This window comes from Oncorhynchus masou, chromosome 25, assembly GCF_036934945.1.
Source record: "Oncorhynchus masou masou isolate Uvic2021 chromosome 25, UVic_Omas_1.1, whole genome shotgun sequence".
In the NCBI taxonomy this organism is placed as follows: Eukaryota; Metazoa; Chordata; class Actinopteri; order Salmoniformes; family Salmonidae; genus Oncorhynchus; species Oncorhynchus masou.
In genome coordinates, this window is record NC_088236.1 from 10,998,060 (window position 1) to 11,023,415 (window position 25,356).

General features: G+C 46.3%; 1 protein-coding gene across 1 annotated transcript in view; it reads left to right on the top strand.

Moving 5' to 3' along the window:
* Nucleotides 1-24,961, top strand: part of LOC135513775 (metal transporter CNNM4) — a 73,509-nt gene extending 48,548 nt beyond the window's left edge. Inside the window, exons 4-7 of the mRNA XM_064936690.1 lie at nt 1,444-1,613; nt 14,590-14,686; nt 23,060-23,244; nt 24,154-24,961. Of these exons, the coding sequence (XP_064792762.1) occupies nt 1,444-1,613; nt 14,590-14,686; nt 23,060-23,244; nt 24,154-24,408 (707 nt within the window). The 3' untranslated portion in view covers nt 24,409-24,961. The remainder of the gene's footprint in view (nt 1-1,443; nt 1,614-14,589; nt 14,687-23,059; nt 23,245-24,153) is intronic.
* Nucleotides 24,962-25,356: the final 395 nt, after the last annotated feature.

A 25,356-nucleotide genomic window follows, 5' to 3' on the forward strand; every position in this document is an offset into this window, starting at 1 on the left:
GACTCTTCCTAGAGCTGGCCGCCTGGCCAAACTGAGCAGTCGATGGAGAAGGGCCTTGGTCAGGGAGGTGACCAAGAACCCGATGGTCACTCTGATAGAGCTCCAGAGTTCCTCTGTGGAGATGGGAGAACCTTCCAGAAGGAAAACCATCTCTTCAGCACTCCACCAATCAACCCTTTATGGTAGAGTCAGACAGAGGCCACTCCTCGGTAAAAGACACATGACAGCCCGCTTGGAGTTTGCCAAAAGGCACCTACTCTCAGATCTTGAGAAACAAGATTCTCTGGTCTGATGAAACCAAGATTGATCTGAATGCCATGTTTCACGTCTCGAGGAAACCTTGCACCATCCCTACGGTGAAGCATGGTGGCAGCATCATGCTGGGGATGTTTTTCAGCGGCAGAGACTGGGAGACTAGTCAGGATCGAGGGAAAGATGAACAGAGCAAAGTACAGAGAGATCCTTGATGAAAACCTCCTCCAGAACGCTCAGGATGTCAAACTGGGACAACGGCCCTAAGCACACATCCAAAACAATGCAGGAGTGGCTTTGGGACAAGTCTGAATGTCCTTAGTGGCCCAGCCAGAGCCCGGACTCAAACCCGATCGAACATCTCTGGAGAGACCTGAAAATAGCTGTGTAGTGACGCTCCCAATCTAACCTGACAGAGCTTGAGAGGATCTGCAAAGAAGAATGGGACAAACTCCCCAATTACAGGTGTGCCAAGCTTGTAGCTTCATACTCAAGACTCGAGGCTGTAATCGCTGCCAAAGGAACTTCAACAAAGTACTGAGTAAAGGGTCTGAATACTTATGTAAATGCCTTTTCTTTTCTTTTTTCTTTTTTTTTCTCATACGTTTGTAAAAATTCCTAAAAACATGTTTTTGCTTTGTCATTATGGGGTATTGTGTGTAGATTGATGAGAGAAAAAATATTTGATCAATTTTAGAATAAAGCTGTAACGTAACAAAATGTTGAAAAATTCAAGGGGTCTGAATACTTTCCGAGTGTACGATATGTCTAGCTCAGTTGGTAAAAGCGTGTCACGACTTGTTAAGAATTCCAATGTTATTCAATTACCTCAGTGATTGCTTATTCATAGTAGAAATGTATGTAAAAAAACAATACAACCATGGTTGAATATTGTGATGTAAATGATTCACTTGTGTTGCCAGCACCACTAGTCTTGTGTCTGTTGTAGCGTGCTCAGACAGAATTACGTTGCTGTTCCCTCTTCTCTCTCTAAAACAACAGAGATTGCAATATTACAGCATGCCTGTCTGTGTCTGCCTCTACCCTCTCTGTCTGTCTGCCTCTACCCTCTGTCTGTCTGCCTCTACCTTCTCTGTCTGTCTCTACCCTCTCAATCTGTCTGCCTCTATCCCCTGTCTTTAACATAATTTCAGTTCAGTCAAATTATAATTCGTCTCTCTCTCTCTCCAGAGGTGACGTTATTCAGCCCGTCCCAGATATCGGACAAGGTTCTGTTGAGGATTCTGAGACACCCAGACGTCATCCAGGAAATTAAGTTCAACGACAGTGACAAACGCTGTCCTCAACACTTTATCTACCAGAGAGGGAAGGCTGTCGACTATTTCATACTCATACTGCAGGTAGGCCACACACCACACACACTCTGTCTTTCTGGCTGTCTTTGTGTGAATCAGCCAGTGATTGATTCAATGAGTCACCATTGTGACATGGTTTTAAATTCCCATGTGAAAAGTTCCTTCTTAGTTTTGTTTTTATATAAAGTCCTGACTTCCTCTGTTCATCCTGGCCTGGAATAGACCCCAGAAACACTCTCTAACATCTCAGTGTTTCTCATTGTTGAAATCAGCCATGTCCCGCTACCCGTAACAGATGGCAGCTCCCTGCCTCGACAGGGGGTGGCAAAGCATGTACTTATTTAACCAGGGTTGACGGAAGGAGGCTTTCTGTGTCACAACACTAACCCAGAGGGAGTTGGCTCTACGTTAATCAACCACACAGCCAGACTAAGCATCCTGTTGAAGGTCTGTTGTGAAAGCTGCCACTGGCCTCATTCAAGGCCTTCACACCTACACTCCCTCCAACACATTGTTCTCCGGAAGCAGAGGAGAAGAGACGAGGAGGCCATTTTATACTAGTGTTGCATTGATATGACATTTTTGGCCGATATCAATATTTTCTTTACCCCCAAAAATACGATACCGATAACCAATATTAAGCATTCCAGTGCAGTTAAATAGTTAACACATGGCCACAGCAGTCTAAGGCACTGCATCTGTGCAAGAGACGTTACTGCAGTCCCTGGTTCGAATCCAGCTGTATCACATCCGGCCGTGATCGGGAGTCCCATAAGGTGACACACAATAGGCCCAGCATCGGCCGGGGGAGGCCGTCATTGTAAATAAGAGTTTGTTCTTAACTGACTGGCCTAGTTAAATAAAGGTCACACACACACACACTCACTCACTCACTCACACACTCACACACACACACACACACACACACACACACACACACACACACTCACACTCACACTCTCACACACACACTCACACACACTCTCTCTCTCTCTCTCTCTCTCTCTCTGACCAAACAGTTATTTTGTTGGCATTTACGTATGTCCCAATTTACCAGTAAAACATAATCAAAAGCTATTTCTTTCACTTACTTGCTGTGCTGTTTGGTTGTTCAGTTGTTTCATTCTCAGAGGGAAGTTCTATGGAACGTCGTTTGGGTCTTAGCGTGTCAAAAAAGTTACACTTCAAATAAGCTTGTTGACTAATCAGGACCTGAATGTGACTTCACGTCACATAATAATTGAACGCGCTCATACGTTTTTCCGTAGTTATTACACATTGATTACTCTGTCACTCCTATTTCATATGTCACAACGATGCATCGATACGTGTGCTATGATGCTGGTAAAGTTGTCTCGGGCACCGACAGCGCTGGTCATAATAAAAGCTAGCTAGCTCATTGACGCAAACAATGTTCTTCCTCCAAAACATAGTGAAACGACATCTGTTTCAGTAGCTTTAGTTAGTTAGCTAACTGTAAAGATGTGTATCATCTAAAATAACCCTAATCATGATTTACAATAACATCACAAATATTGTTTTCTAAATAAGCTTTTGTTGTACAATTTTTTTAAAGGTAGAATAAACAGCATTTTAAACAGTCGGCAATAATCTAATGAATTCAGAGTTTGTGATATTATATATAGGCTAAATATAAGCCTTCCACAATCATAAGACCCACTAATAATGTAATTATTTTATCAAAATTGTTTAACCTGCTTTTCTGTTGTAATTACTGATTTGGCTTTCAAGTCTGTCTATGAAAATGCAATTTTTGTTACAAATGTAAACCAGAACCATGCATAATGCACGTTCACTAATAATGAATAACTTGTTGAAGCAAGTGTTATAGACAATTAACACAGGTCTCATAAACAATCCCACAAGCCCACATGCTGGTGAGTATCCAGCTAATCTTTTATATTTCTAGTTTAGTCCATTATCGATATATTTGCTAGCTAACAAGGCAGAGCAGTTGAATTATGAACACATAATTGGTGTGTGTGTAAACTGAGATTAAGCGGTGAAGCGAGAGGTTTCACTCTCCCCCAAATTTCTCCTGACTTCCCGCTTTTGGGACAACGAGAGGAGGAGAAAGGGGGGGAGAGAGGAGGAGAAAGGGGGGGAGAGAGGAGGAGAAAGGGGGGGGAGAGGAGGAGAACAGGGGAGAGGGGAGGAGTACGTGAGAGACTGGGAGACACCGTGTGTGCCACACTGTCAGTCAGCTGTGTATCAATAGGCTAATACCAAGTTTAATCTAACCCCCAGCTAGCCTCTGCACCACTCTGCGTAGAAAGACACACACACACACACACACACACACACACACACACACACTGTTTTCCCATAAATCACTTATGGCATTAGTCCCCAAACAGTCATTAGCCAGCGCCAGTAATCCAGGGATCGTTTGGCTCAGCTTGTTAGCCACCCACCCCACCCTCATCATGATGTTATCTACTCAGTGGGAGGGCCCATAGGTGGAATAATCCATTGAGCTCCACTGCTTGGAGAAAAGTATGTGGACACCTGCTCGTCTAACATCTCATTTCAAAATCATGGCCATTCATATGGAGTTGGTCCCCCTTTTGCTGCTATAACAGCCTCCAGTCTTCTGGGAAGGCTTTCCACTAGATGTTAGAACATTGCTGCTATAACAGCCTCCACTCTTCTGGGAAGGCTTTCCACTAGATGTTAGAACATTGCTGCTATAACAGCCTCCACTCTTCTGGGAAGGCTTTCCACTAGATGTTAGAACATTGCTGCTATAACAGCCTCCACTCTTCTGGCAAGGCTTTCCATTAGATGTTAGAACATTGCTGCTATAACAGCCTCCACTCTTCTGGCAAGGCTTTCCACTAGATGTTGGAACATTGCTGCTATAACAGCCTCCAGTCTTCTGGGAAGGCTTTCCACTAGATGTTAGAACATTGCTGAGGGGACTTGCTTCCATTCAGCCACAAGAGCATTAGTGAGGTCGGGACTGATGTTGGGCGATTAGGTCTGGCTCGCAGTCGGCGTTCCAATTCAGGTGTTCGATAGAGTTGAGGTCAGGGTTCTCTGCAGGCCAATCAAGTTCTTCCACACCGATCTCAACAAACCATTTCTGTATGGACCTCGCTTTGTGTATGGGGGCATTGTCATGCTGAAACAGGAAAGGGCCTTCCCCAAACTGTTGCCGCAAAGTTGGAAACACAGAATCGTCTAGAATGCCATTGTATGCTGTAGCGTTACGATTTCCCGAACCATGAAAATCAGCCCCAGACAATTATTCCTTCTCCACCAAACTTTGCACTATGCATTGGGGCAGGTAGTGTTCTCCTGGCATCTGCCAAACCCAGATTCGTCTGTCGTGATTCATTCCAAAGTCCAATGGCGGCGAGCTTTACACCACTCCAGCCGACGCTTGGCATTGTGCATGATGATCTTAGGCTTGTGTGCGGCTGCTCGGCCATGAAACCCATTTCATGAAGCTCCTGACAGCACAAGAACTGTTCGACATTGCTTCCAAAGGAAGTTTGGAACTCTGTAGTGAGTGTTGCAACCAAGGACAGACTATTTGTAGACGCTGCATGCTTCGGAACTCGGCGGTCCCGTTCTGTGAGCTTGTGTGGCCTACCGCTGAGCCGTTGTTGCTCCTAGACATTTCCACTTCACAGTAACAACACTTACAGTTGTACGGGGCAGCTCTAACAGGGCAGAAATGTGATGAATTGACTTGTAGGAACGGTGGCATCCTATGACGGTGCACAATTGTCTGGGTTTGGCCGTCATTGTAAAAAAATATTTGTTCTTAACTGACTTGCCTAGTTAAATAAAGGTTCAATAAATCAATATAAATAAATGGCAGTGCCACGTTGAAAGTCACTGAGCTCTTCAGGAAGGCCATTCTACTGCCAATGTTTGTCTATGGAGATTGCTTGGCTGTGTGCTCGATTTTTATACACCTGTCAGCCATGGGTGTGGCTGAAAAAGATCAAGGACAACAACCACCTGAGCCACGGCCTGTTCACCCCGCTACCATCCAGACGGAGAGGTCAGTACAGGTGCATCAAAGCTGGGACCCGAGAGACTGAAAAACAGCTATATTTTTCAATCTTAACATCAGACTGTTAAATAGCCATCATTTTCCGGCTACCACCCGGTTACGCAACCCCTCACCTTAGAGGCTGCTGCCCTATATACATAGACGTGGAACACTAGTCACTTTAATAATGTTTACATACCGCTTTACTCATCTCATATGTATATACTGTATTCTATTCCACTGTATTTTAGTCAATGCCACTCTGAAATTGCTCAATCTAATATAACAGTTGAAGTCGGAAGTTTACATACACTTAGGTTGGAGTCATTAAAAATAGTTTTTCAATCACTCCACAAATTTCTTGTTAACAAACTATAGTTTTGGCAAGTCGGTTAGGACGTCTACTTTGTGCTTGACATAAGTCATTTTCACAACAATTGTTTACAGACAGAATATTTCACTTATAATTCACTGTTTCACAATTCCAGTGGGTCAGACGTTTACATACACTAAGTTGACTGTGCCTTTAAACAGCTTGGAAAATTCCAGAAAACGATGTCATGGCTTTAGAAGCTTCTGATAGGCTAATTGACATAATTTGAGTCAATTGGAGGTGTACCTGTGGATGTATTTCAAGGCATACCTTCAAACTCAGTACCTCTGTGCTTGACATCATCGGAAAATCAAAAAAAAATCAGCCAAGACCTCAGAAAAACAATTGTAGACCTTCACAAGTCTGGTTCATCCTTGGGAGCAATTTCCAAACGCCTGATGGTACCACATTCATCTGTACAAACAATAGTACGCAAGTATAAACACCATGGGACCACGCAGCTGTCATACCGCTCAGGAAGGAGACGTGTTCTGTCTCCTAGAGATGAACGTACTTTGGTGCAAAAAGTGCAAATCAATCCCAGAACAACAGCAAAGGACCTTGTGAAGATGCTGGAGGAAACGGGTACGAAAGTATCTATATCCACAGTAAAACAAGTCCTATATCGATATAACCTGAAAGACTGCCATTAAAGAAGAAGCCACTGCTCCAAAACTGCCATTAAAAAGCCAGACTACGGTTTGCAACTGCACATGGGGACAAAGATCTTGCTTTTTGGAGAAATGTCCTCTGGTCTGATGAAACAACAATAGAACTGTTTGGCCATAATGACCATCGTTATGTTTGGAGAAAAAAGGGGGAGGCTTGCAAGCTGAAGAACACCATCCCAACCGTGAAGCACGGGGGTGGCAGCATCATGTTGTGGGGGTGCTTTGCTGCAGGAGGGACTGGTGCTCTTCACACAAAAGGTGGCATCATGGGGAGGGAAAATTATGGGGAAATATTGAAGCAACATCTCAAGACATCAATCAGGAAGTTAAAGCTTGGTCGCAAATGGGTCTTCCAAATGGACATTGACCCCAAGCATACTTCCAAAGTTGTGGCAAAATGGTTTAAGGACAACAAAGTCAAGGTATTTGAGTGGCCATCACAAAGCTCTGACCTCAATCCTATAGAATATTTGTGGGCAGAACTGAAAAAGCGTGTGCGAGCAAGGAGGCCTACAAACCTGACTCAGATACACCAGCTCTGTCAGGAGGAATGGGCCAAAATTCACCCAACTTATTGTGGGAAGTTTGTGGAAGGCTGCCCGAACCGTTTGACCCAAGTTAAACAATTTAAAGCTAATGCTACCAAATACTAATTGAGTGTATATAAACTTCTGACCCACTTGGAATGTAATGAAAGAAATAAAAGCTGAAATATATAATTCTCTCTACTATTATTCTGACATTTCACATTCTTAAAATAAAATGTGGATCCTAACTGACCTAAAACGGAATTTGGCTAAGGTAAACGTCCGACTTCGTGTGTGTGTGTGTTAATTCCATTATTTTACTTTTAGATTTGTGTGCATTGTTGTGAATCGTTTTTAGATACTACTACACTGTTGGAGATAGAAACACAAGCATTTCGCTACACCCACAACATCTGCTAAATTGTGTATGTGACCATTAACATTGATTTGAAGTTGCAGAATCCACTAATTTGAAGGTGTGTACTTTTGGCAATGTAGTGTATGTTTCGGGGGGTGGGAGAGCACTGATATGTGGAGCCTGTCAACAATAGAATTTTATTTGGATAGAGCCTGCCAACAATAGAATGTTAGGAGGTGGATGGAGCCTGCCAACAATAGAATGTTAGGAAGTGGATGGAGCCTGCCAACAATAGAATGTTAGGAGGTGGATAGAGCCTGCCAACAATAGAATGTTAGGAGGTGGATGGAGCCTGCCAACAATAGAATGTTAGGAGGTGGATGGAGCCTGCCAACAATAGAATGTTAGGGGGTGGATGGAGCCTGCCAACAATAGAATGTTAGGAGGTGGATGGAGCCTGCCAACAATAGAATGTTAGGAGGTGGATGGAGCCTGCCAACAATAGAATGTTAGGAGGTGGATGGAGCCTGCCAACAATAGAATGTTAGGAGGTGGATAGAGCCTGCCAACAATAGAATGTTAGGAGGTGGATGGAGCCTGCCAACAATAGAATGTTAGGAGGTGGAATGGGAATTGTTTGTTGACGGCTGCTCTTGTACTGCTACAAAGAGATTGGTCTAAAGGAGATGGAAAGAGGAGAGATTAGGTTATTTGTGGTATTATGACATACAATGCCAATGGAAAGTATTCAGACCCCCCTGAAGGCATTTAGACCCGTTCAATCACCAGGTGCGCGCCTGGACTTAGTCTCTGGGGCAAAAGCTGAACATTTTTTTGTTTGGTTTTTTGAAAAATGTCCAAAACGACCCGGGTGGGGTGGGGGTCCCCCAACCCGGCCATGGACCTCCAGCACCCACCAGAAGGCCCCACAAACCATCTCGAAATTTGCATCTGATAACCCGTTCAATCACCATGTACACGGCTGGACTTAGTCTCTGGAGCAAAATTAAAAAGTGGGCACTCATTTTGTTAGCTTAGAGCCTTATTCTAAAATTGATTAAATTATTTAAAATTTATACAAAAGTAACAAACCGGAAATATAACATTCACATAAGTATTCAGACCCTTTACTCAGAACTTTGTTGAAGCACCTTTAGCAGCAATTACAACCGTGAGTCTTCTTGGGTACAAAATTGGCACACCAGCATTTGAGGAGTTTCTCCCATTCATCTCTGCAGATTCTCTCAAGCTCTGTCAGGTTGGATCGGGAGCATTGCTGCAGAGTTATTTTCAGGACTCTCCAGAGATGTTTGATCAGGTTCAAGTCCGGGCTCTGGCTGGACCACTCAAGGACATTCAGAAAGCTGTCGCAAAGCCACCCGTGTTGTCTTGGATGTGTGCTTAGGGTTGTTGTCCTGTTGGAAGGTGAACCTTCACCCCAGGCTGAGGTCCTGAGCGCTCTGGAGGAGGTTTCCATCAAGGATTCTTTGCTCTGTTCGTCTTTCCATCAATCCTGACTTGTCTCCCAGTCCCTGACGCAGAAAATCACCCCCACAGCATGATGCTGCCACCACCATGCTTCACCGTAGAGATGGTGCCAGGTTTCTTCCAGATGTGACGCTTGGCATTCAGGCCAACGAGTTCAATCTTGGTTTCATCAGACCAGAGAATCTTGTTTGTCATGGTCTGAGAATCCTTTAGGTGCCTTTTGGCAAACTCCAAGCGGGCTGTCATGTGCCTTTTTACTGAGGAGGGGCTTCCATCTGGCCACTCTACCATAAAGGCCTGATTGATGGAGTGCTGCAGAGATGGTTGTCCTTCTGGAAGGTTCTCCCATTTCCACAGAGGAACTTCGGATTCTTGGTCACCTATCTGACCAAGACCCTTCTCTCCCGATTGCTCAGTTTGGCCAGGCGGCCAGCTCTCAGAAGATTCGTGGTGCTTCCAAACTTCTTCCATTGAAGAATGATGGAGGCCACTGTGTCTTTGAGGACAATGATGCAGAATTGTTTTGGTACCTTTCCCAAGATCTGTGCCCCCGACACAATCCTGTCTCTGAGCTCTACAGACAATTCCTTCAACCTCATGGCTTGGTTTTTGCTCTGACATACACTGTCAACTGTGGGACCTTATATAGACAGGTGTGTTCCTTTCCAAATCATGTCCAATCAATTGAATTCACCACAGGTGGACTCCAATCAAGTTGTAGAAACATTTCAAGAATGATCAATGGAAACAGAATGCACCTGAGCTCCATTTAGAGTCTCCTAGCAAAGTGTCGGAATACTTATGTAAATACAGTATTTCTGTGTTTGTTTTTTAATAAATTTTCAAAAATGTCCAAAAATATGTTTTCGCTTTGTCATAATGGGGTGTGTCGATTGCTGAGGAAACTGTTTATTTAATCTGTTTTAGAATAAGGCTGTAACGTAACAAAATGTGAAAAAAGTTGAGGGGTCTGAATAGTTTCCGAAGGCGCTGTGTTCATGAATGAATTGGTTGTTTTTTGGAAGTGTGTGTGTGTGGGGGGGGGGCAGCATTTGTTAATAGCATAGGCGTGGGAGCAGAGTCATGAGAAACGGGACCGTTCTCTTCCAGATAATCTCCCTCCGCCCCAATCTTCATTCCACCATTATTACAGCTACGTGTGTGTGTGTGTGTGTGTGTGTGTGTGTGTGTGTGTGTGTGTGTGTGTGTGTGTGTGAGAGACTGTGTCCTTCCTGTTACACGCCATTACATAGGCCTATTTTTGGTTGGTTGTTTGTTCGTGTCTGCTCCCAGACGTCAGTCGATTCTGTTTCCAGAATATTGTCATCAGCGATCAAATATTTGCCCCTTGGTGTGGGGAAGGAGAGAGGGAGGTGGAGAAGGAGGAGGGGATTGAGAAAGGTGGGGAGGCATGGAGGGGAGAATGATTTTTGGTGGGAGGATGGGTTGTGGGTGCAAGTAGATTGTGTGTATACTGGCGTTTTGCTGCTCCATTGTAGCTGGTCACTCTCATCACATGATGTGCAGCCGTTTGCAAACTACTGGCAGCCCTATTCAGTAATATATCAGCCATTATTTCATAAAGCCTTTTTATCACACAACATGCAGGCAGGCAGGTGAGACCGGTCCGACAGGGACGGACAATTTCAGTCGGTTATGAAGGCAGAACATTTTGACACACACCCAGCTGTATGCAAAGTACAGGCAGTCCGTTCAGGAATATGGCAGCCATCATTTCAAATAGGCTATGATTTTACACACACACACACACACACACACACACACACACACACACACTGTCTCTCGCTCTCTCTCTCTGTCGCTCTCTCTCTCTCGTCTCGCTCTCGTCTCGCTCTCTCTCGGGTTCATGCAAGTTCGTCCTGTCAACAGATACACCAGCTGTAATCTAGATAACCTCTGCTCCTGGAGATAATAGACTGTGCAGCCTTTTGTTCCAGCCCAGCACTAACACAAATAATCAAGTAATCATGGTGCGAGATACACCCACAGTGCAGGGCTTGTTTGGACTAGAGTTGCCGGTCCCTGCTCTAGAGGTTCATCAAGTTCTAGTACACAGTCAGTGGAACAAAGAGAACTCTCTTCTCGGGAGGGGTCAGTTAGGGTTCTCTCACTGTTGATGATTCATTCATAAACACCTGAACTTTGACCCCGACCTACCTAGACCCATGTGGTTACAGGAACACACACACACACACTATGAGCACTGCCTTCTGTTCAACGGCTAATGTGTGACCTGATCATAATGTTCAACTAACCATATCAATTGAAGCTAAACGTATTATGGTGTTCCCAGCTATCATTAAATGTCTCATAATGTGCAATGTGTATTGCACTGTAAACCACACCTGGGTTCAAATGCTATTTGAAATCTTTCAAATACTTTGAGCCAGATGGGCAGAGTTTGCAGTTTTGGGACCATTCTGTTGATTCATTGAGCCAGACAAGCTCAATAAAGCACAGATAAAGTATTTAAATGATTTTGAACATATTTGAACCCAGGACGTGTGTGTGTGTGTGTGTCAGTAGGGTGTATTGTGAAAGCTGATCGATGGACATGTAGAGCAGGTCAGACTAGAGTAGCGCCTAGCTTTTCACCCCTCCTGTCTGGTTCTCTTCTTCTTTCTCTCTCTGACCTCCTCTACTTTAAACATACCACGCATGGTGTGGAGGTGTGTAAACACGTGTCTTTTGTATACCCTGATGGTCAATTCAAGGGCTGTATGTCCTTTACAGAGCTGAGCTGGGTCAGAGTGGCTTTTTTTTATTTTTATTTAATTTTACCTTTATTTAACCAGGCAAGTCAGTTAAGAACAAATTCTTATTTTCAATGACGGCCTGGGAACAGTGGGTTAACTGCCTGTTCAAGGGCAGAACGACAGATTTGTACCTTGTCAGCTCGGGGGTTTGAACTCACAACCTTGTGGTTACTAGTCCAACGCTCTAACCACTAGGCTACCCTGTCGTCTGAGGAGGCTTCTGTTCTGACAGAGATCTGAGCTGGGTCAGAGTGGCTGATGTTTCTGTTCTGACAGAGATCTGAGCTGGGTCAGAGTGGCTGAGGAGGTGTCTGTTCTGACAGAGATCTGAGCTGGGTCAGAGTGGCTGATGTTTCTGTTCTGACAGAGAGCTGAGCTGGGGCAGAGTGGCTGATGTTTCTGTTCTGACAGAGATCTGAGCTGGGTCAGAGTGGCTGATGTTTCTGTTCTGACAGAGATCTGAGCTGGGTCAGAGTGGCTGATGTTTCTGTTCTGACAGAGAGCTGAGCTGGGTCAGAGTGGCTGATGTTTCTGTTCTGACAGAGAGCTGAGCTGGGTCAGAGTGGCTGATGTTTCTGTTCTGACAGAGATGAGAGCTGGGTCAGCTGGTGGCTGATGTTTCTGTTCTGACAGAGATCTGAGCTGGGTCAGAGTGGCTGATGTTTCTGTTCTGACAGAGAGCTGAGCTGGGTCAGAGTGGCTGATGTTTCTGTTCTGACAGAGAGCTGAGGAGGTTTCTGTTCTGACAGAGATCTGAGCTGGGTCAGAGTGGCTGATGAGGTTTCTGTTCTGACAGAGAGCTGAGCTGGGTCAGAGTGGCTGATGTTTCTGTTCTGACAGAGAGCTGAGGAGGTTTCTGTTCTGACAGAGATCTGAGCTGGGTCAGAGTGGCTGATGTTTCTGTTCTGACAGAGAACTGAGCTGGGTCAGAGTGGCTGAGGAGGTTTCTCTTCATATGTATATGCTCTTTTATTTCTGGGTCAGAGTGGCTGATGTTAAATCTGTTCTGACAATCCCTCTGAGCTCCTCTCTTTCCATCCCCTCCTCCACCTTTCCTCTCTTCCTCTCTCCTTCCCTCTCTCCTTCCCTCTCTTCTTCCCTCTTCTTCCCTCTCCTTCTCTCTCCTTCTCTCTCCTTCCCTCTCTGCTCTCTTCTTCTCCTCCCTCCTCTCTTCTTCTCCTCTCTCCTTCCGAGAACTTCTATCTTCCTCCTTCCCTGGCTTCTGTTTCTGTTCTGACAGAGATCTCCCTCTTCTCTCAGAGTGGCTGAGGAGGTTTCTGTTCTGACAGAGATCTGAGCTGGGTCAGAGTGGCTGAGGAGGTTTCTGTTCTGACAGAGATCTGAGCTGGGTCAGAGTGGCTGAGGAGGTCCCTCTGTTCTGACAGAGATCTTCCCTGGGTCATCTTCCTTTCTGAGGAGGTTTCTTCCCTTCTGACAGAGAACTCCTCTGGGTCAGAGTGGCTGAGGAGGTTTCTGTTCTGACAGAGATCTGAGGAGGTTTCTCCTTCTTCCACTGTTTAGATTCCAGGGTCAATGTTGTATGTGAGTAAGGAATATGAGCGGGGGGAATTAACTGTGCTGTGTTGCTGCAGTTCACACATTCCTCACCCACTCCCCCCCCCACAGCACCCTACCCTGGGTCTGAGTGGCATAGAGGGTTTCTCCCTTCATATCTGTCCATCTATGTCTCTTTCCAGCCATCTTCTGTGGAAGGACCATAAATTGCTGGTCTCCGTCCATCTACCTCTGTCTCTATTCCAGCCATCTCTTAATCCCCTCCTCTTCTCCTGTCTCCGTTCCATCCCTCTCTCTCTCTATTCCAGCCATCTCTCTGTGACGACACCATAGAGGCCTCCTCACCCTGTCGGTCTCCGTCCATCTACCTCTCTCTGTCTCTATTCCAGCCATCTCTCCTTCCCCTGTCTGTCTCTGTCCATCTACCTCCTCTGTCTCTATTCCAGCCATCTCTTCTTCCATAGAGGCCTCCTCACCCTGTCATTCCATCTACCTCTCTCTGTCTCTATTCCAGCCATCTCTCTGTCTACACCATCCTCCTCACCCTGTCGGTCTCCGTCCATCTACCTCTCTCTGTCTCTATTCCAGCCATCTCTCTGTGACTCCATAGAGGCCTCCTCCCCTTCTCCGTCCATCTACCTTCTCTGTCTCTATTCCAGCCATCTCTTGTGACTTCCTCTCACCCTGTCGGTCTCCGTCCATCTACCTCTCTCTGTCTCTATTCCAGCTTCTTTTCTCTCCTTCCCCTCTCTCCGTTCTCCTCTCCTTCTCTCCAGCCATCTGTTTAGAGTCCAGGGTCAATGTTGTATCCGTCCATCTACCTCTCTCTGTCTATTCCAGCCATCTCTCTGTGACGACACCATAGAGGCTGTGCCCTGTGTTGTCTCCGTCCATCTACCTCTCTCTGTCTCTATTCCAGCCATCTCTCTGTGACACACCATAGAGGCCTCCTCCCACAGCACCCATCTACCCTGTCTCTATTCCAGCCATCTCTCTGTGACGACACCATAGAGGCCTCCTCACCCTGTCGGTCTCCGTCCATCTACCTCTCTCTGTCTCTATTCCAGCCATCTCTCTGTGACGACACCATAGAGGCCTCCTCACCCTGTCGGTCTCCGTCCATCTACCTCTCTCTGTCTCTATTCCAGCCATCTCTCTGTGACGACACATTCAAAGAAGTCTCCTTACGCCCTCCTTACGCCCTTGTCCCGTCCAGCCATTCAGGAGGTCTGGGGTTGTTCTTTGTCCCTAATCCATTGTCTGTGTTTCCCTGTGTGTCGCTCAGGGTCGGGTGGAGGTGGAAGCCGGGAACGAGAACATGAAGTTTGAGACGGGACCCTTCTCCTACTACGGAGTCATGGCCCTCAGTGCTCCCACGTTAGGTGAGTCCTCTCTCTCTCTCCTCCATTACTGTATGTTTCTCTTCTATCTCTCTCTCCTCCGTTACTCTGTCTGTTTCTCTTCTACCTCTCTCCTCCGTTATTCTGTCTGTTTCTGTTCTCTCTGTTATTCTCCTCCATGTTACTCTCTGTTTCTCTTCTACCTCTCTCCTCTGTTACTCTGTCTGTTTCTCTTCTACCTCTCTCTCCTCCGTTACTCTGTCTGTTTCTCTTCTACCTCTCTCCTCTGTTATTCTGTCTGTTTCTCTTCTACCTCTCTCTCCTCCGTTACTCTGTCTGTTTCTCTTCTCTCTCTCCTCCGTTACTCTGTCTGTTTCTCTTCTATCTCTCTCAAACTCTCCTCCGTCTGTTTCTCTTCTACTCTCTCTCCGTTTGTCTGTTTCTCTTCTACCTCTCTCAAACTCTGTTCTCTCTCTCCTCCGTTACTCTGTCTGTTTCTCTTCTATCTCTCTCTCCTCCGTTACTGTCTGTTTCTCTTCTACCTCTCCTCCGTTACTGTCTGTTTCTCTTCTACCTCTCTCTCCTCCGTTACTGTCTGTTTCTCTTCTACCTCTCTCCTCCGTTACTCTGTCTGTTTCTCTTCTACCTCTCTCTCCTCTGTTATTCTGTCTGTTTCTCTTCTATCTCTCTCAAACTGTTCTCTCTCTCCTCCGTTACTCTGTCTGTTTCTCTTCTACCTCTCTCTCCTCCGTTACTGTCTGTTTCTCTTCTACCTCTCTCTCCTCCGTTACTGTCTGTTTCTCTTCTACCTCTCTCTCCTCTGTTATTCTGTCTGTTTCTCTTCTATCTCTCTCAAACTGTTCTCTCTCTCCTCCATTACTCTGTCTGTTTCTCTTCTATCTCTTTCAAACTCTGTTCTCTCTCTCCTTCACTCCAGTAGCATTTTACTCCCTTGGTTTCAGTGGCTTTCTGTTGTCATGACCGTTGAGGATTGCCAAACTTCGGTGGGTAATGTGGTGACAGTGTTGAGCCGTCTCACTGCTAACATCTAGTGGCCAGGAGATAGATTGACGATGCAGATGTGGCCAGAGATATACACTGATTATACAAAACATTAGGAACACCTGCTTTTTCCATGACATAGACTAAACAGGTGAATCCAGGTGAAAGCTATGATTCCTTATTCATGTCACTTTGTTAAACCCACTTTGATCAGTGTAGTTGAAGATGATTCGCATTAGTGGAAATGAAAACTGCCCCCAGAACAGTCTGTTGTGTTGCTGCCATGTTGTTGTCATGTTGTGTTGCTGCCATGCTGTTGTTGTCTTAGGTCTCTCTTTATATAGTGTTGTGGTGTCTCTCTTGTCGAGATGTGTGTTTTGTCCTATATTTATATTTGATTTTTAGCCCCAGCCCCAGTTCCGACAGGAGGCCTTTTGCCTTTTTGTAGGCCGTCATTGTAAATAACTGACGTGCCTAGTTAAATAAAGGTTAAATAATGACATTTAAAAAAAAAAAAACTCAGTCTCGCTGATTGGTCAGTTCACAGCACTGCTAAACCCTTGTTTCTGATTTCAAGGGGAGGAGACAGATTTAAAGAAGGATTTTTAAGCATTGAGGCAATTGAGACATGGATTGTGTGTTTGTGCCATTCAGAGGGTGAATGGGCAAGACAACAGATTTGAAGTGATCAGAGTAGTTGTCAGTAGTTGAAAAGTGGTGTAGTTGAAAAGTGGTGTAGTTGAAAAGTGGTGTAGTTGAAAAGTGGTGTAGTTGAAAAGTGGTGTAGTTGTCGGAAGTTGATAACTGTGGTAGTTGACCAGTGTGGTAGTCAGTAGTTGGTGAGAGTAGTAGTTGTCGGTTGTTGATCGGCGTAGTAGTCGGTAGTTGATCAGTGTTGTGGTTGATCAGTTTAGTTGATCAGTGTAGTATTCAGTAGTTGGTGAGAGTAGTAGTTGTCCGTAGTTGATCAGTGTTGTGGTTGATCAGTGTAGTAGTTGATCAGTGTTGTGGTTGATCAGTGTTGTGGTTGATCAGTGTAGTAGTTGATCAGTGTTGTGGTTGATCAGTGTAGTAGTTGATCGGCGTAGGTGTCAGTTGGTCAGTGTGCTTGTCAGTAGTTATTGAGTAGTTGTCAATGGTTGATCAGTGTAGTTGATCACTGTGGTAGTCAGTAGTTGATCAGTGTAGTTGTCACGAGTTGGTCAGTGTAGTCGTTGGTCGGTGTGGTAGTCTGTAGTTGATCGGTGTCGTTATCAGTGGTTCGGTGTGGTAGTTGATCCATGTAGTAGTCAGTAGTTGATCAGTGTAGTTGATCACTGTGGTAGTCAGTGTAGTTGGTCAGTGTAGTAGTCAGGAGTTGGTCAGTGTAGTTGCCAGGAGTTGGTCAGTGTAGTTGCCAGGAGTTGGTCAGTGTAGTTGCCAGGAGTTGGTCAGTGTAGTTGCCAGGAGTTGGTCAGTGTAGTTGCCAGGAGTTGGTCAGTGTAGTGTTGGTTAGTGTGTTGCCAGGAGTTGGTCAGTGTAGTTGGTCCAGGAGTTGGTCAGTGTAGTTGCCAGGAGTTGGTCAGTGTAGTTGCCAGGAGTTGGTCAGTGTAGTTGCCAGGAGTTGGTCAGTGTAGTTGCCAGGAGTTGGTCAGTGTAGTTGCCAGGAGTTGGTCAGTGTAGTTGCCAGGAGTTGGTCAGTGTAGTTGCCAGGAGTTGGTCAGTGTAGTTGCCAGGAGTTGGTCGCTCTCTCTACCTCTCTCTCTCTACCTCTCTCTCTCTACCTCTCTCTCTCTACCTCTCTCTCTCTCTACCTCTCTCTCTCTTTACCTCTCTCTCTTTACCTCTCTCTCGACCTCTCTTTACCTCTCTTTACCTCTCTTTACCTCTCTTTACCTCTCTTTACCTCTCTCTCTCTCTCTCTCTCTCTCTCTCTCTCTCTACCTCTCCCTCCCTCTCTCTCAATTCAATTCAAGGGCTTTATTGGCATGGGAAACGTGTTAACATTGCCAAAGCAAGTGAGGTAGATTCTCTACCTTTTACTAGTTTCTCTCCCTCCCTACCTCTACCTCTCTTTCTCTCCCTCCCTCTCTCTCTGTCCTTACAGATTATTTTGTCTCTCCCTCCCTCTCTCTCTCTGTCCTTACAGATTATTGTCTCTCCCTCCCTCTCTCTCTGTCTTTACAGATTATTGTCTCTCCCTCCCTCTCTCTCTGTCTTTACAGATTATTGTCTCTCCCTCCCTCTCTCTCTCTGTCCTTACAGATTATTTTGTCTCTCCCTCCCTCTCTCTCTGTCCTTACAGATTATTTTGTCTCTCCCTCCCTCTCTCTCTGTCCTTACAGATTATTTTGTCTCTCCCTCTCTCTCTCGCTCTGTCCTTACAGATTATTTTTTCTCTCCCTCCCTCTCTCTCTGTCCTTACAGATTATTGTCTCTCCCTCCCCCTCTCTCTGTCCTTACAGATTATTGTCTCTCCCTCCCTCTCTCTCTGTCTTTACAGATTATTGTCTCTCCCTCCCTCTCTCTCTGTCCTTACAGATTATTGTCTCTCCCTCCCTCTCTCTCTGTCCTTACAGATTATTTTGTCTCTCACTCACTTGTGTCTCTGTTTATACTTATCTCCTTTTTCCTTCTCTCTGTTTCTTGTTTGTTTTTTATCTGAGAATAATTTATCACTCATCTACAGCTCAAATTGAACAGAGATTCTCTCTTTTACTGTCACATGTGAACATTGCATGCAACCTGTCAGTGTCTGTCAAGCAATGGTTTATCTAAGCACTATAACGTGTATATTTTCCACCTTGTTTACTCAAACCCACACTAGCCTGTGCTGTCGCGAGTGGGCTTTATGGATCTCTACTATCGTCTGGGCTTGATGTGGCCAGCCGGTAATACACTTGTGTCCCCCGGCGGCCGGTTCATACAGAAACCGTCCTCCATTCAGGCTGCAATGGCTTCAGTTTCCTCCTTAACTAGATTTAATTTAATTTATTTTACCTTTATTTAACTAGGCAAGTCAGTTAAGAACAAATTCCTATTTTCAATGACGGCCTAGGAACAGTGGGTTAACTGCTTGCGTCGAGCAATCCCGGATCCGGGATCCTATTTATAGCCTCAAGCTCATTAGCATAACGCAACGTTAACTATTCATGAAAATCTAGAAAAAGAAAGCAAATGAAATTTTCACAAAAACAAGAAAATAAAATAAAATAATTTGTTCTGTTTTCAATGAGGAGACTTAGATAGCAAATGTTCAGTTTTCAAAAAATTTAACAACACTGTCATTGTCAGATTTTCAAAAAATGTATCCAGTTATATAGAACTCATAGCAAAACAAGCATTTGTGAAAATCGAAATATTAAATGAATGTGCTAGCTAAGCGCCTTTTCTTAACAACACTGTCATCTCAGATTTTCAAAATATGCTTTTGAACCATAGCAAAACAACCATTTGTGTAGCGTATTGATAGCTTTTAGCAACATTTTTCGCACAAAAAACCAGAAAAGGATTCAAATAAAATCATTTATTTCGGATGTTTTCAATGAGGTCCGTTTTGTACATCACGTTTGGGTACCAAAAAAAAACGAAAATTCAGTCATCAAAACGGCGAACTGTTTTCCAAATTAACTCCATAATATCAACTGAAACACGGCAAACGCTGTTTAGAATCAATCCTCAAGGTGTTTTTCACATATCTCTTCATTGATATATCGTTCGTGGATGTCTACTTTCTCCTCTGAATCGCTTGGAAAAAGACGTGCAGTTGAAGATGACGCACCAATTTCGACGGAGGACACCGGGTGGCACCTGGCAAATGTAGTCTCTTATGGTCAATCTTCCAATGATATGCCTACAAATACGTCACAATACTGCAGACACCTTGGGGAAACGATAGATCGGGCAGGCTCATTCCTTGCGCATTCACAGCCATATAAGGAGACTCAAAAAACCTGCTCATTTCCTGTTTGAAGTTTCATCTTGGTTTCGCCTGTAGCATCAGTTCTGGGGCACTCACAGACAATATCTTTGCAGTTTTGGAAACGTCAGAGTGTCCTCTTTCCAAAGCTGTCAATTATATGCATAGTCGAGCATCTTTTTGTGACAAAATATTGCGCTTAATACGGGCACGTTTTTTTATCCAATAATGAAATCGTGCCCCCATAGATGTAAGAGGTTAACTGCCTGTTCAGGGGCAGAACGACAGATTTGTAACTTGTCAGCTCGGGGATTCGAACTTGCAACCTTCCGGTTACTAGTCCAACGCTCTAACCACTAGACTACCCTGCCGCCCTAAAGGTGTGAAGGCGAGAAAGAAACAGTGAAAATATGCGTACTTTCCTGATGAAGCACAGTTTTCCACCACAATACGAGAGTGGCTAATGCCTAGGAAGGCCACTTCCTGATTTTTACACCCCGCGTTCAGCTAGAGGTACAGACTGCGGTATGTGAGACGTTTGGGACTAGCGTTACTAGTTCGGGAGGAAATGGAATCTTTTGCAGCCTGAATGGAGGACGTTTTACGTACGAACCTGTCGCTGGGGGGCATCAGTATAGTGATCCAGACGATAGTGAAGATCCCAAATCCCGTTTGGAAGGTTCCCGGATTCAGGAGGGAATTAGCAGGAAATACCGAATCCTCCAACCAGGACTTCTGGAAAACCAGGGATTTTATTGACATTTTCTAGAATTTGTAACCTTACTCATGTCCTCTGTCTGTCTGTCTCTGTGTCTCTCTGTGTCTGTGTCTGTCTGTCTCTGTCTGTCTGTCTCCATCTCTCTTCTTTGTCTTTCATCTCCTCCCTCCATCTCTCTTCTTTCTCTTTCCTCTCCTCCCTCCATCTCTCTTCTTTCTCTTTCCTCTCCTCCCTCCCTCCATCTCTCTTCTTTCTCTTTCATCTCCTGCCTCCATCTCTCCTCCCTCCCCTCCATCTCTCTCTTCTTTCTCTCCTCCCTCCATCTCCTCCCTCCATCTCCCTCCATCTCTCTTCTTTCTCTTTCATCTCCTGCCTCCATCTCTCCTCTTTGTCTTTCATCTCCTGCCTCCATCTCTCTTCTTTCTCTTTCCTCTCCTCCCTCCATCTCTCTTCTTTGTCTTTCATCTCCTCCCTCCATCTGTTTCTCTCATTTCTTCATTTCTGTATTTCCTCTCCTTCATCTGTTTCTCTCAGTGGTGTCATCTCGTCCTCGTCACCTCTCTCTAAAGCGGTTCTCTCTGTTCTCCAGGTTGCCAGGTAACCTCCGGCATGTCTGGGCACTGGGGAAACATTTAACTGTAACACCCAGGTTGGGGGGGGGGGGCTGGGGAAGAATGTAACCGTAACACCCACTACTTTATTGTACTTTATGTAGTTGTTTAATAGAAAATGGTAGTGACTAGTGAGTAGTCTACGGAATCATCAGCATCAGTCACACACAACCCTTCACCAATCAAAAACGCTAACAAGCACTAACGATGCGAGGAAATGTCCTAAATGACTTCTGTTTCTAGCCTTCATCTGCAATTTAAACCAACAAATCTCAAGCTACCTGCTGACTCTCACTAGCTTTGGTGGAGTGTGTGTTGTACCAAATGACACCCTCTTGATAATACCAGGTAATGTGTCTTCCTGGCCTGCAGAGGGCAGTGGCGGGCAGTTTGTTGATGTGATTAGTGGTTACCTACCTTTTTAAGGCTTTGGGGTTGGCAACTGGGCTAAGACTGGCACTGCCCCTTCTCTACCTGGCATCACAGGCCAGGGTTTATGTTGCAGAAACTGGAAGCTGGGTGTCTTCTCTACCTGGCATCACAGGCCAGGGTTTATGTTGCAGAAACTGGAAGCTGGGTGTCTTCTCTACCTGGCATCACAGGCCAGGGTTTATGTTGCAGAAACTGGAAGCTGGGTGTCTTCTCTACCTGGCATCACAGGCCAGGGTTTATGTTGCAGAAACTGGAAGCTGGGTGTCTTCTCTCTGAAGGTCAAGTCCAGCTGCGGGACTGTAAGGTTTTTAAGAAATCCACGTGAATACATTTTAGTGAGGCACTGACATGGCATCATGTTATTCAATGTGTGCCAAATATTGTGAGCAGTGTGAAATTAACAGATTTCACATTTTTGAGGTGTGTAGAAACTGGTATTAAATATTCTGTCTCTAACAGGTCTGTGTCTCTCTCTCTAACAGGTCTGTCTCTCTCTCTAACAGGTCTGTGTCTCTCTCTCTAACAGGTCTGTCTCTCTAACAGGTCTGTCTCTCTCTCTCTAACAGGTCTGTGTCTCTCTCTCTAACAGGTCTGTCTCTCTCTCTAACAGGTCTGTGTCTCTCTCTCTAACAGGTCTGTCTCTCTAACAGGTCTGTCTCTCTCTCTCTAACAGGTCTCTCTCTCTCTAACAGGTCTGTCTCTCTCTAACAGGTCTGTCTCTCTCTCTCTAACAGGTCTGTCTCTCTCTCTCTAACAGGTCTGTCTCTCTCTCTCTAACAGGTCTGTCTCTCTCTCTAACAGGTCTGTCTCTCTCTCTCTCTCTAACAGGTCTGTCTCTCTCTCTCTAACAGGTCTGTCTCTCTCTCTCTCTAACAGGTCTGTCTCTCTCTCTCTCTCTAACAGGTCTGTCTCTCTCTCTCTCTCTCTAACAGGTCTGTCTCTCTCTCTCTAATAGGTGTCTCTCTCTCTAACAGGTGTCTCTCTCTCTCTCTAACAGGTGTCTCTCTAACAGGTGTCTCTCTCTCTCTAACAGGTGTCTCTCTAACAGGTGTCTCTCTAACAGGTGTCTCTCTAACAGGTGTCTCTCTCTCTCTCTCTCTAACAGGTGTCTCTCTAACAGGTGTCTCTCTCTCTCTATAACAGGTGTCTCTCTCTCTCTCTAACAGGTGTCTCTCTCTCTCTCTAACAGGTCTCTCTCTAACAGGTCTCTCTCTAACAGGTGTCTCTCTAACAGGTGTCTCTCTCTCTCTCTAACAGGTGTCTCTCTCTCTCTCTAACAGGTCTCTCTCTAACAGGTGTCTCTCTAACAGGTGTCTCTCTCTCTCTCTAACAGGTCTCTCTCTAACAGGTGTCTCTCTAACAGGTGTCTCTCTCTCTCTCATAACAGGTGTCTCTCTCTCTCTAACAGGTCTCTCTCTAACAGGTCTCTCTCTAACTTGGATGGATATGTGTGAGTTTGGTTGTGTGTTAGCTCTGACTAGTTCCTTCTCCAGACCATGTCTCTTGTCCCTCTCTGTCTGTCCCGTTGACATGTGCGGGCCTGAATTAACTGTGTTTTGGCCTCTAGAAGGCAGCTTTGCCTGGTTCGCCCATTATTCACAGTTCGCCTTCCATTTCATTAACCGTTTTACCTGTGTTAGTGTGTTTACATGTTTTGTGTACCATTGCCATACCTTTTTGTTTGTGTGCATCTGCACGTGTGATTATTTTCTCTTGTTGCTCACTCTAACGCTACGACCCTGTGTGTGTTTCAGAGTTCCGCTCCCCATCACACATCAGTGGTTTGAACAGGACAGCGTCTCTGAGCGCTGCAGATCGGACGGAGTCTGTGTCTGTCAGCGGCAGTAACAGCCAGCTCAACACTCAGTTCACGGTCCCCTCACCGTCATACACACCCGACTTCTACGTACGAGCTCTCTCAGACCTGCAGTTCGTCAAGGTGAGGATACCCGACCATACATTGATACCTCCTGCACTGAGCGTTAATGATTTGTTGAGGAGAGAGACTGTGTGTGTAGGCTTTTGTCCTATCACTACATTACAACACCTTGATACTCTCCCTCTTCTCTCTCTCCCTCCCTCTCTCCCTCTTTCTCTCCCTCTCTCCCTCTCTCTCCCTCGCTCTCCCCTCTCTCTCCCCCTCTCTCTCTCTCCCCCCTCTCTCTCGCTCCCCCTCTCTCTCGCTCCCCCTCTCTCCCTCGCTCCCCCCTCTCTCCCTCGCTCCCCCCTCTCTCCCTCGCTCTCCCCTCTCTCCCTCGCTCTCCCCTCTCTCCCTCGCTCTCCCCTCTCTCCCTCGCTCTCCCCTCTCTCCCTCGCTCTCCCCTCTCTCCCTCGCTCTCCCCTCTCTCCCTCGCTCTCCCTCTCTCCCTCGCTCTCTCCCTCGCTCTCCTCGCTCTCTCTCTCCCTCGCTCTCCCCTCTCTCCCTCGCTCTCCCTCGCTCTCCCTCGCTCTCCCCGCTCTCTCCCTCTCTCCCTCGCTCTCCCTTCTACTCTCTCTCCCTCGCTTTCCCTTTCCACCCCTCTCTCCCTCTCCCTCTTCCTCTCCCTCTCTCCCTCGCTCTCCCTCGCTTTCTCCTCTCTCTCTTCTCTCCTCTCCCTCCCTCTCTCTCTTCCCTCTCCCTCTTCTCCCCCTCTCTCCTTCTTTCTTTCTCCCTCCCTCTTTCTCTCCCTCCCTCCCTCTCTCTCCCCTCTCTCTCCCCCTCTCCCTCCCTCTTTCTCTTCTCCCTCCCTCTCTCTCTTCCCTCTTCCTCCCTCTCTCTTTTCCCTCTTCCTCCCTCTTTCTCGTTCTCCTTCTCTCTTTTTATCTCAATCTCTTTCTCTCTATCCCTCACCGTGTCCCTCTCTCTCAGATCACACGTGCCCAGTACCAGAACGGTCTGATGGCGTCTCGTCTGGATTCCTCCCCCCAGTCACCTGATTGCGGCCACCCCCGTCTGGAGGGTACCCCGCCCCCCGTGGGCACTGCCACCCTCTTCTTCCTAGCTGACGACAACCCCACTCCGGAGAAAAGCCCCCTCCTGGCTGACGAGACCACCTCTCTCCTCAACGAGCAGAACTCTCTGCCTCACAACCACCACCACAACCCATCAGAGAGCAGCATATGACACACACACTAGTACACACACTTATATATGTGCGTTTACACACACTACCAGGGACTGAGGAGACTGTGTGTGAGCGTGCACGCACACACACACACACACACACGGATATTATGCCAAACTGTCTTGAGGAACGACTCTCTCCCCCCATTTTAAAAGTCAACCCTGTGGCTGGTAGTGTGTACAGTGTCAGCTATCCCCACTGTACCCCCTCTTCCTGCATGGTCAGCTATTCCCCACTGTACCCCCTCTTCCAGCATGGTCAACTATTCCCCACTGTACCCCCTCTTCCAGCATGGTCAACTATTCCCCACTGTACCCCCTCTTCCAGCATGGTCAGCTATCCTCACTGTACCCCCTCTTCCAGCATGGTCAGCTATCCCCACTGTACCCCCTCTTCCAGCAGAGTCAGCTATCCCCACTGTACCCCCTCTTCCAGCAGAGTCAGCTATCCCCACTGTACCCCCTCTTCCAGCATGGTCAGCTATCCCCACTGTACCCCCTCTTCCAGCATGGTCAGCTATCCTCACTGTACCCCCTCTTCCAGCAGAGTCAACTATTCCCCACTGTACCCCTCTTCCAGCAGGTCAGCTATCCCCACTGTACCCCCTCTTCCAGCAGAGTCAGCTATCCCCACTGTACCCCCTCTTCCAGCATGGTCAGCTATCCCCACTGTACCCCTCTTCCAGCAGAGTCAGCTATCCCCACTGTACCCCCCCACTCTTCCAGCATGGTCAGCTATCCCCACTGTACCCCCTCTTCCAGCATGGTCAGCTATCCCCACTGTACCCCCTCTTCCAGCAGAGTCAGCTATTCCCACTGTACCCCCTCTTCCAGCAGAGTCAGCTATCCCCACTGTACCCCCTCTTCCAGCATGGTCAGCTATCCCCACTGTACCCCCTCTTCCAGCAGAGTCAGCTATCCCCACTGTACCCCCTCTTCCAGCAGAGT